The sequence below is a fragment of the Budorcas taxicolor genome, chromosome 6 (genome assembly GCF_023091745.1).
Source record: "Budorcas taxicolor isolate Tak-1 chromosome 6, Takin1.1, whole genome shotgun sequence".
Lineage (NCBI taxonomy): Eukaryota > Metazoa > Chordata > Mammalia > Artiodactyla > Bovidae > Budorcas > Budorcas taxicolor.
In genome coordinates, this window is record NC_068915.1 from 61,792,738 (window position 1) to 61,805,346 (window position 12,609).

Here is a 12,609-nt window from a genome sequence, read left to right on the forward strand (position 1 = left end):
CAATGGGGTGTACTGGGAGAGCCACCTTCCTCCAACTGTATTTATTACAGTGGATTTGTAGTATAAAGAGTCTAAAAAATTGAGGGACAGTGACAAAAAAAGAATACCCATCAGCAACACCTGGGCAAACAATCGCAGCTGATGTCTGAAGTGACCTGCTTCCTGTACTCAGAGCCTGTCAGTTTTCTAACTCATTTGGAGGTGACCCTGAGGCAGAAAAAAGTTTACAGACTAGAAAAACGAAGAACAGAAGATTTGCCAGCCACGATAAAAGCAGTTAACTAGGTTACCAAGACGACAGCGTTCTCACTCAAGGCCGTTTAGCTCTCAGAATAATTAGGTGTTAGTGATCAAGACAAATCAAATACGGCCAGGACCACGTCAGAAAAAGAAGCAGAGGACACAGGACATAAAATGCCCGGAAGACTCCACGTTCCAAGAAAGGAGTACACTGTCGCTGCCACACCACGGCAAGTAGAACTTAACTCTTTGGGCCATATTAGGGATATGTGTTTCCCTTCTGGACACTTGGCTGGGGACTTGAAAGTGAAAGTGAAAGTCACCCAGTTGTGTCTGACTCTTTGCGACCCCATGGACTGTAGCCCACCAGGCTCCTCTGTCCATGGGATTCTCCAGGCAAGAATACTGGAGTGGGTTGCCATTTCCTTCTCAAGGGGATCTTCCCGACAAGGAACTGAACCCAAGTCTCCCGCATTGCAGGCAGATTCTTTACCGACTGAGCTATGGGGGAAGCCCGCCAGCTGGAGACTTACTCTGGGGTAGCCATGGTACACGAGTGCTGCTTACCCAGGGCCAGAGAGAATGGGGTGGTGGTGGAGGCCAAGCCAGCTGGAACTGGTCTGGGAGCTAGAATATCCTTAACATCAGAACGAGAGAAAAGGAAGATGCTCCTCCAACCCGCTCCTTCCTCAATAAAGGAGCCTGCAATATGTGCTAGCTTACGCTGTACCTGCCGTCCCCTAGGAAGTTGTACCTCGTGGAATCTGAACTCAACAGATGTGTGGGTCTCCATGCGCTTCCATTTTTCGAGGAGAAATGGTAGAAGGTTCATTATGTCCCCGCTTTTCAAAGCCTAGTGCTTTAAAAGAACATTCCTATCATTTTGCTGCTTGGATTAAGAGGAAAAGGTTTGGCTCAGAGGTCAGGCTTGGTGCCACCAGCCACAGTTCCGGCAGAAGCAGACCAGAGTGAAAACTTAGATGGGAAATGCAGATACAGTACTGGTGACTTTTGTTAAGTTTAGAGATAAGATTCTACAAATTCCTGTAGTAACTGACCCTGATGCCCAACAACTCTCATTTCCTTTCATTTAGGTACAAATAGAGCGTCAGGACTATTATGTTTACCACGGATTCTCAGGCCTCACATGGAGCCTGGCATGAGGCCGGGGCTTAATAAAAAGTCCTGAGTTAATGCTAAATTGAAGAACTATTTCAGTAGTTATAGAGGTTTATTTATTTCTTCTCCACTTTCTTACTCAGATTAGACTATCCAGTTCTTTAACTCTTGTTTCTTTCCTTCTTCATTGCTGGAGATGTAAAGTATTTAAACTGTAAATGGTATCCATTCTAAAAAGCAAACAGATTTATAAGCCCTACATCTCCTTAAATGTGTGGACAAAGTCTTTCAAAATGTTAATAAATACAGGAGAGCAAAATAAAAATAACAGCTAGGGACACCATATAGTAAGATCTAAATGATCAACATTTATTATTATCTTACATTATGAATCTCCAAGTAAAATAATAAGAATAATCCTATATGATAGTAGTAATATATGATTTCATTTCATTTGAGTCATGTTTACTATTGTATTACACTCACCTTCTGTAGCAAACTGCTCCAAATGTTTTAGGGTAATTTCTTTGTATTTTGAAGTTTCTGCCAGTCGGTCATAAATTACAGTGTCCTGGAAAACAAACAGAAGGTATGATACGCTTAAACTAAGCATTTTGAATTGACTAAAGTTGATGTTGGCAACATTATTAGCAGCGAATGAGTATTTAAAAAATCAGTTTAGCTGCTGGAGAGGGTATGGAGAAAAGGGAACTCTCTTACACTGTTGGTGGGAATGCAAACTAGTATAGCCACTATGGAGAACAGTGTGGAGATTCCTTAAAAAACTGGAAATAGAACTGCCATATGACCCAGCAATCCCACTGTTGGGCATACACACTGAGGAAACCAGAACTGAAAGAGATATGTGTACCCCGATGTTCATCACAGTACTGTTTATAATAGCCAGGACATGGAAGCAACCTAGATGTCCATCAGCAGATGAATGGATAAGAAAGCTGTGGTACATATACACAATGGAGTATTACTCAGCCATTAAAAAGAATACATTTGAATCAGTTCTAGTGAGGTGGATGAAACTGGAGCCTATTATACAGAGAGAAGCCAGAAAGAAAAACACCAATACAGTATACTAAGGCATATACATGGAATTTAGAAAGATGGTAACAATAACCCTATATGAGAGACAGCAAAAGAGACACAGATGTATAGAACAGTCTTTTGGACTCTGTGGGAGAGGGCGAGGGTGGGATGGTTGGGGAGAATGGCATTGAAACATGTATATTATCATATGTGAAACGAGTCGCCAGTCCAGGTTTGATTCATGAAACAGGGTGCTCGGGGCTGGTGCACTGGGATGACCCAGATGGATGGTACAGGAAGGGAGGTGGGAGGGGGGTTCAGGATGGGGAACACATGTGCACCCGTGCTGGATTCATGTCAATGCATGGCAAAACCAATACAATATTGTAAAGTTATTAGCCTCCAATTAACATAAATAAATTTATTAAAAAAATCAATTTAGCATCAGTGTTGAAGCACAAAATATTTTTCCTTAATAATACTGCTTTCCTGTGGCACTAAGAAAGATGGTCTAGTCCTATATTTTCATCTTTTCCTTTCTGAATAAATCCAGTTACTCCAATGTTCAAAATCTCATATTCTATCAATACTTCACTTACCTGTCATGTGCCGTTAGATCTCCCCTCACTGCCCCCCAAAGATTTTGCAGAATGCTTCAGCATTCATCCATGCTTTGAGGAAGAATGGTCCGGAACTCAAACAGCATGGGAAATGTCAGAACAAAGCTAAAGAGCACGTCCTGCTGCAGTGCCTCAGAGCCTTCAAAACGCTAATGCACACAGTGGCTCCAAGGGAGTGGGCTGATAGATGCCCAGACCTAACTACTGAACCTTTTAGGACTTAGGGCATCTAATGGGGTTGCTGTCCACAAAGGAACAGACTCTGAGAAACACATGTTAAATGCATGGAGCAAGCTGGTGGCTATGGCAGGGAGGACATTGGACAAACTAAGCAATGCCTTACAGCTGAATATTTCTGATTGTGTCACTTTAGCTTTAAAAGTCAGTTTACTTGGTCTGTAAAATTAAATTACTGGATTATCTTTAAAGTCCCTTTCAGCTTTAACTTGAGGCATCACTGCATGTCTCTAATTTTTGCCCCGTTATAAATGGCCTATTGTTCCTTTAGTTATTCTTTAGCTTGGGTTTAATGTTTTAAGAATTTTAGTATTTGGCCTTCATGGTTTTATTAGACCAGGAAAAAATAAATCATTTACCTGCAATTACTTTCTCAGTGGTATTACCCATTTTGGGGTCTCAAGTCTCAGAGCTGAGTTGGAAGCAGACTAGTGAGGTATGATTTAGAACCCTTGAGAGAAACAGAGCTTAGTGACCTCAGAACAGATGCAATATTCCAGGCTCCAATTATGAATTTCTTTTCATTTCTCAGTGGTGAAATGGGAAGCGGGCAAAGCAAAAGGAAATGATAATTTCCCCTCATGGGTCCTTTCTGAGAATGAGAGTTCTGTGTAACTTACAAACTCTGTTTTTTCCCAGAGGTTAGTGAAATTTTCAGTGAAATTAAAATAGGCCATTTAAACACTAAGAAAATACTAAAAAATTAAAATCATGAAAACAAAAGTGATGAGTAATAAATAAGGCTAGGGAGATTAAACTCTCAAGGTAATTAAGCATTCTAGTGGAAGAAACTGACGGTCAGACTAGGGGAATTTTCTACCTTCTCTGCAGTATCAAGGAAAGCAGGGGGCAGAATGTGGCCTTCTGCATGGACTGTAATGTGTTTGTCTCTCAGTCATGTCTGACTCTTTGCAACCTGATGGACAGGCTGCTAGAGCTTATTTCATTGGTTGATGTTTTCCCCTTAATGTATTTATGATTTCTAATTTATCTTACATGTAACCCATTCTCCCCTCCCTCAAACTTCTTTTTGATTAAAAATAACTGTAATTTTTTATCATGTTGAGCTCTAACATCCTCTGTTAGAACAGTTTATCCAAATGATTTCACCTGGAGTGAGTTCACCCTACAGTTGTTTACGTGCTTGTTCAACAACCAAAGAAACTCTAAAACTAAATTCATGAGACGTCATGAAATTATTCTCTTCCAATCTTTTAAAACCAAGGCATTAAAAAATTATGTTCTGAAGCATTAAAACCAAGGTATTGAAAAACATTCTCAACAGGAATTTAAATAATAAGCTTGGGCTTCTAAACAAGTTCATCTTTCAAGTTCCATGTAAGAAAGCAAGACTGTTGACTATATTCAAAATTGGAAAGTTCTAAGTTTGTAAGTTACCTGACTGCTCCAAGTATACACTATGTAGACTGAAAGGATAAATCTGAAGGGAAATATTAACTAATTTCAAGAATAAAAAAAGGCCCTGGAGAGTAGACTTCTTATTTTTCCATGAGCATAAACATATTTTAACTAGGGAAATTCAGTTAGAATGACAAATTACTGTCCTGTCAATAAAACCTGCCAAATACAAAAGCCAACCAATAGTTAGAAATGCTGTTATAATTAAAACAATGCAAATATAATACAAATGGTAATCACCACATGAAGAAATTACAGCAATAACTGCAATCCATTCCCCCCCATTTCTATGGCCTTTAAAAAATCAGATTCAAATTGGTATAGGTTGCTACATTTCTAATTTAATTTTAAAATATTTTCTGTATTATTGTCTTCTAAAATATTTATAATATATAAACCTCAAAAAACTGAATTATATAAATAACCTCGGCCAAACTTTTTCAAAGCACCCAATTTACCCAGAAGGAATTCTGAATTTCACCAGAAGAGGCTGAACACTATGACTATAAAACACCTCCAAAAGTGGATGTCAGCAACTTCAGGCTAAACATCTGTGTTACATTTCCATAGCAGAATGTTTAACATATACATTATAAACCATCATAAATCAAAATCATAAAAGACAAAAATACAAACTTACAGCTCCTTTGCAGTAAAGTCGTAACTTCCCGGATGGAGTGCGAACGATCACTGACATTCTTTTTCTAGCGCTGAAAGAAAGGTTTTCCACAATGTGTCACCATAGTGAGAAGATGCATCTATATGTTTGTCATGTCTCACATATTTTAATGCTCACACTGAAAAAATAAATTTGACCAAGTTATGAGGCTGATCCCTCCACATACACAAACCATTGCCTGAGTGTGTAGCTGAGTACCTTTGAAAGTCACATTATGTTTTTTAAGATATGTGGGTACCATCTGCTGCCCTAAAGGATTTACCAAGTAGCTCCCAAGAAACCTGCAAGAGTTAATACCCACCAGGGCAGAGAGAGAAGAGTTCTGGTTCAATGTTTTCAGATTTAGAAAATATTTAAGCCAGAACCTTTTATGATGAATTATTAAAAAGAGAAATGATAATCAATTTTAAGTATACACCCAATCAAAAGGCATATACTAGCACTTTAAAAACTTACTTAAGCCTTCACAACTATCATTTTTTAATTACTAGCAAACCACTGGCATCATTTAAAACACCTAATTCATATTACAAACTCTAGTTAATGAGCACAAACAGCTTAACATTGTGTTGGCGATACAGACTGATAAAAGTTCTTAGGCAAACATACACATCTTTCAATGGATTAGCAAAGAGACTACAAGTTAACAAGGAACAGAATAAGCACGTATGGCATTGCACAGGATAAGCCTCACTTGGAATCAAGTATGCATAAGCATTCTCTCCAGAAATAAGGGGCAAAAAAGACTTCTCTAGTGTCAGTGCCTATTCATGTTACCTTATAATGTTCTGCAGCTAAAAAACGGAGATGAATCCAATACAGTAGTTAGATATAATGTAGTTGCCTTTAGAAACGTCTTGGACTGTTTAGTCCTCTCTTTCTCCATCTTTTATTTCCGCTGCACTAGTGTCTCTGCTCATCCCTGTGCTCTAGGATTGGGCCCCCTTTGTAACGTCTCTGTAGTCTACCTCAGCCCTTCCTGATTCATGTTTCTCCTAATCCAGCTTCGATGGCCTGGTCCCTGGTTCATCAACTTCCTTGCTCTTTTCTTCTCCTGACAAAACTCCCAAATCACGGGTGAACAGGAATGCCTTCTGTGGTCCAGCGGAGTAAGTGGACACTGCTGGAGAAAAGCCGCCCTGTCACAGGTTAGTAAATACCTGGTCCCAGGGTCACAGAGTGCTCCACACTGCCTCGTCACCTACATTTCTCTAATGACCCTGCTCCCATCTCCTCACAGGACTATGAGCATTCTCTTATAGTCTCTCCATTCCTCAAGTCTCCAATATGCCCGTCACTCCAGATGCAGGATTTTTGCAATCACTTGGATGGAAGCTTCCAACAAGAAATTCCTATTCATTTGGCCACGAATAGCTGCACGTTTATCCACTGCGGACCATCCCTTCTGTCTCTATTCCTACTATATGCAAACTAGTTTTATACCTAACAAAGAGATGAATATGAGTTTCTGAAATCCCTAGGACAATTAGATGTTATAATGAGCACATAATTAGAATGGCAAGTTCCTGACTCTGATTCACTTTAATTCTACATAAATCTTGGTGCCCCTAAGTATAATGTTTTCTGATTCACTACCCGGGCCTGTACCCTACAGTTGTGATGCAGATTGTTATGTTCAGAAATATCATTACACCGCCTCTAGAAGACATGCCTTACAAGTCTCTGAAGAGAACAGTTTATGATTTTCTTACAAATGACAATTAAAAATTGTATTGAATATTTTAACTTAATATTGGGTCTAAATAAATTTATTTAAAATAAATCACACTTTCTTCTTATTTAAAAGGGAAAAAGTTTAAATGGAGGGAAATGTATGACATGCACACAAACCACAGAGCAGATGTTTTACCTGGTAAACTCCAAGACATTGAGCAATTCATATCTTTCTTCCTGCCCCAGCTATGAAGAAAAGGAAAATATGATTATATACAGTAAGAAGTAGCTTTGGCTCCTTGGAAATAAACTCCAGTCATGAAGTTTTAATGTAAAAAATGTCATCACTAATTGTCCTTTCTAAAATACTTCACCCTTAATTGAATTTATTAACTTTTCAGGTTAAGATGGAAGATTGAACAAACGCAATTACTATCCATCATTTCCAAAGCCCCACCAAAACTACAAAAAAAAAAAAAGAAAGAAACTTACAATGGCAGGAAAATAGGAAAAGAGAAAATGGTATTAAAAATTTGGAAGCTAGAAAACAGATAAGTGAGATATGCTTGCTTAGCAGATGCAAGAAGTAGCAAATGCTATTATATACACAGTGGTAATGGGGAAAAGGTGAGAACCAGCCTGACCTGTATTGAATAATCCCTAAAAGGCCTAGGGAAGAGGAATAACAGGTAGTTCTAGAACTGGAAGGTAAAGGAGTGCACTAAATGGGATGACTAGGGAAAGAGCTGCTGTTCTGGGTACTGGCTCTTCCTGCATACTGGCGGAAGACCAGAGGCTCTGCTCTATAAAGTTTCTTTTTTCTAGAAGTTGGCACACTTGAAGATATAGTATTATTGTATTTGTACTAAAGCCTAGGCCCCAATACCACAACCTACTTGGCCCCCTACATTCTGGCAACCAGATCTTTCCTGGCAGAAGGGTGGAAGACTGTTCTCTCGGGAATCTATAAGCCCAGGTTGAGTCCTAAAGGTACAGACAACCATGATTTCCCAAACAAATCCCACCAGACCACCACACAGTGAAGCCCAATGTTGACAAATACCCTCTTAGAACTGCCATATCAGATTGCAAATTCTTTACTCTTGACCATAAGAAAACCAAAGATGAACAGATATCCAAGGACAGCTATTATCATGGATCACAGATACCCAAAACAAACAGATAAGAGCAATTTGGAAGAAAGAGAATTCCAAAAGAAAACACTGGTGTCGGCCTGGGCTTCCTGACGGGCACAAAGGGCTGGTCGACAGGTCCCAGATGCCTCTTCACTCCATTTCCACACCAGGATGAGGTGTTTTGTCATATGCTTTCTTGTGGGGCATTTTCTGTTGTATCATTGGAACTGGATGGGTGTGGATTCCTGGAGGCATAAAACCTTCTGCAGTGTTTTATACCCTTGGAAATATTGCTAGATCCACCAGTAAATGCTTGTTAATGGGACCCATGAAAAAACAAAGACAATGTCTGAGATGAAAAGCTGCCTGTAACAATGGTTATGCTTCTGTGAGTAACATTCACATACTGTGCTCTCTTTGGTGGCATAGGAGGAGACTGGCCTTATTTCTCTGCATATTGCAGCTCTCATCAAAGATCGTGCATAGCCTATTACGCATCCCATATGCAAGTGGTGCAGTAATTAAATGCTCTTTTCTCCTAAGTAGAGAATGAGAAACTCCAGAAAAGAATATGTGAAAGTTGATGTTTAATTTTTGGTGAAGTATGCTTCTCCCAGTGCAATAATCAAAACAACTATAATGACAGCTTAATACCATTTTATGTTCCAATAAAATGATATGCTTATTTAAACTCTCTATAACTTTTTAAAAAAAGAAAACATAAAAAAGAAAACTATCATTTTTCCTTTCAGAGAAGTAACATAAGTACACCTATGAAGGAAAAACAGGATACTATTAAAAAAAGAAATATTGAGAAAACAATAAAAGCTTCTGGAAGCTAAAACATGTAATATCAGAAACAAAAAGAAAATCAATGGAAGTCTAAGAAGAGAAAAGAGGAAAACTTCCAAAAAGTAGAACAAGAAGGCAAAAACATGAAAAGCAGGACAGAAAAGTTAAAAGATGTGCTCAGGAATTCTAAAAAGAGAGAGCAGAGAAAAAAGCAGAAGAAAAATGAACAGACTCATTCAAGAAAAATTTCCAGAATGGAAGGATGTAGATTTCCAAATGGAAAAGTGTCCACTCAGTGCTCAGTACAGTGAGTTAAAATATTCTCACTGTGGTACATGGTTGTGAAATTTCAGAATTCTTGGGATAAAGGAGATCTCGCAAACTTCTTGAGGGAGGCCATGAGCAAGTCACAAAAACTAGAGTCCCAGTGGCTTCTGACTTCTCAATTAGGCATACAGGAAGCCAGGCAATAAAAATTCCTCAGGAAACTGATTCCCAGCCTGGAATTCTCTATTCAGCAGGACCACCAATTAAGTATAAAGGTCAGATAAAAATGTTTATGCTTACAAGCGCTAAACAACAAGTAATTTCCCATGCGCCTTTTCTCAAGAAGCCAATAAAGAAAGTTCTCCACAAAAACAAGCATAGGGCAAGAACAAGGAAGACACGGGACTCAGGAAACAGAAGATCTAACACAGGAGAGAGTTAAGGAAAGTCCCCAGGGAGACAGGAAAGCGCTTCCTCTCGAGAACCACGAGTGAGACTGAGCTGTGCACCAGGGCAGCGTGGAGCCCTGAGTCAGGAGCTGGGCTTGTTGAGGGCTGTCACTACTGTGACTTCTGCTTCTGTGACACCTTTTCTGAAATGGACAGAAAACATGTTGTATCAATGACAGGTTCTAAGAAAGAAGTTTTGACTTACAGGAAATAGCAAGTCCAAAACAGGAGACAATCAAAAGGCATTCCAAGTGCCATAGAAGCTGACCTCTGAACAAAACTGGCCCAGAGTAAGGAGAACAGGGGCGGGGTGGGGCGGTGGGTGTTTCAGGAGGAACGTCTCAAGGGAAAGAGTGTGACTGCCCACTGGCCAGATTATCTGGTGTAACTGTACTGATAAAAGTGCACCAAGAAGTTACGAAACAATTAGAACAATTAGTAATAGGTAGAAAGAAAATGCTGCACTTGGAAAAAACATAAGAGATTTATTTTTAAGAATTAAAGAAAAAAAATTATTTTCAGGAGATAATTTTGTATCTGAAAACACAAAATTAAAAACAAAGAAAATAAATACTGAATAAAACAATGTTTTGCTAGGAATATCAATACAGGCATAATAACATAAACACTAAATAAAAATGCTTAATGAGATATAATTTATATACAATACTGTACATAGAGCTTAAATATGTAGTTCAATGAAAATTCTATGGTTTGATACAGGTATACTTGGTGTAACCACCACCCCAATCAAGACACAGAACATTTCCACTGTCCTATAAATTCCTTTGGCCCCTTTCCCAATCTCCCCCCTGATGTGGAGACAACCACTGCTCTGAATTCTAAGACCATAAGTCACTTTTTCCTGATCTCAACCTCGATATAAATGCAGAGTATGTAGCTGTCTGTGTCTGGCTTTTTTTCCTTTTTTTCTCAGCCTGTTCCTGAGACTTATCAATGCTGGTAATGAATCAATCATTTTCCTCTTTTTTTATTGTTCAGCTATTCCACTGTGTATCACGATTTGTCGATCCATCCTCCTAGTGATGGACATTTGGCTTGTTTCTAGCTTTCGGCCACTCTGAATACAGCTGCTATGAACATACCACGAAACGTCTCTCTGCAGACAATGCTTTGACTTCTTCTGGGCAAGTATAAGCACAACTGCTCCATCAGGTACATGTTCACCTGAACTGGAAAACTCTAAAAGGTTTTCCAAAGGGGTTGCACCATCTTACACCTCTACTAGCAACATATAGGTGAGCCCCTTGCTCTGTAGTTTCATTAACATTAGGTGCTGCCATAATGTTTTTAATTTTACTTTTCTTGGTGGGTATGTTGCAGTGTCTCACTGAGACTTTAATTTGCATTTCCCTGATGATTAATGATGTGTTTTCATGTGTGCACTGGCCATCTGTATATCTTCTTTCGTGAAATGTTTGTTTCAATCTTTTGCCCATACAACATCTGGGTCCAAATACTTGTTTAACCAAGCATTGTAATATAATTATACTACTACTGGAAAGGGATGGTGAGTCAAGAGAAATAATCCCTCATTTAACATAACTGAATAGAAAGTCAGTAGATATGTCTAAAACTGAAGAATTGAAATATATTTCATTCATCAACACATTAAAAAAGGATGTATAAATGTCTGAAGAAACAGCTAAAAGAAGGGAAAAGTCATTGCTTCTGGAGAGAACTAGAGTAGGGAACCTCTGTTTTTATTATGAGCTTTTTGGTATTATTTTATCTTTGAAGCTTGCATAAGCATTGCTTTGATAAAAAAGAGAATTAAATAACTTACTGAATCTATAATCACTGAGTCAGGCGTTCTTCCAGTGAAAACAAAATTCAGGTGCTTGGCTGCTCTGACCAAGGCTCCCTCATCTGTTTTAGGCAAACAGAAAAAAGCAAATACATGGTGAAAAAATTTATCCCAAATATGAGAGTGAAAGAAAAGTGAAAGTGAAGTCTCTCAGTCGTGTCCGACTCTTTGTGACACCATGGACTGTAGCCTACCAAGCTCCTCCGCCCATGTGATTTTCCAGGCAAGAATACTGGAGTGGGTTGCCATTTCCTTCTCCAGGAGATCTTCCTGACCCAGGGATTGAACCTGGGTGTCCCGCACTGTAGGCAAACACTTTACCATCTGAGAGTAAGATATCCCAAAATATGAGACTAAGACTGCAATACAATAGTCTGCTTAACTTTAAAATGAATTAAAGTTCTTTTTATTCTGACTCCTGTTATTGAAATCCATTTCTTTCAAAATCATATGACAATGCCCAGGGTTTAAGTAGAATGATCTTCAGAATCTGAGACATGTATAGATCCCAGAGGCATATTCTTGAGGGCTAAGTCTCACTGTTAGCCAAGCAGACCTAAAAAGGATAACTTCAAAGTAGGTCTTGGTCCAGCATATTCTCCACAAAACTTTTCTTAAAATAAATGATATGTATAAATGAGGAAACCCCATAATAGCAACAACATGGATAGACCATGAAGGCATCATGCTAAGAGAAAAAGTCAGACAGACAAAGAAAAATACTGTATGATCTCACTTATATGTGGAATCTAAAGAAAAAAGAGAAGAGAAACCCACCCCCCTCAAACTCATATAAAAAGAGATCAGATGTGGTTATCAGAGGTGGAAGGGTGGTAAAGGGGAAGTGGAGAAAGGTGATCAAAAGCTACAAATTTCCATTATAACATAAATAAATAGTAGGGATACAGTGATGTATATCAATTATTTCCTAAATTGGAAAAAAACAAGTGGCACAAAAGTGCCTTCTTAAGTTTTATCCTTTTCCTCCTAAAATGCTGAATATAGGAAAATTATTAATAACACTATGAATATTGAGGGGTCAGATGGTAAAGCATCTACCTACAATGTGGGAGACCCAGGTTTGAACCCTGGGTTGGGAAGATCCGCT

At 38.7% G+C, this 12,609-nt stretch overlaps 1 protein-coding gene across 1 annotated transcript in view; it reads right to left on the bottom strand.

Annotated features, from left to right (window-relative positions):
* The window catches only part of ATP8A1 (ATPase phospholipid transporting 8A1), a 226,498-nt gene that overhangs the window by 114,388 nt on the left and 99,501 nt on the right, over nt 1-12,609 (bottom strand). The window contains exons 18-21 of the mRNA XM_052641830.1: nt 11,481-11,563; nt 7,226-7,275; nt 5,317-5,386; nt 1,846-1,930 (exon numbers count right to left, since the gene is read on the bottom strand). Of these exons, the coding sequence (XP_052497790.1) occupies nt 1,846-1,930; nt 5,317-5,386; nt 7,226-7,275; nt 11,481-11,563 (288 nt within the window). The remainder of the gene's footprint in view (nt 1-1,845; nt 1,931-5,316; nt 5,387-7,225; nt 7,276-11,480; nt 11,564-12,609) is intronic.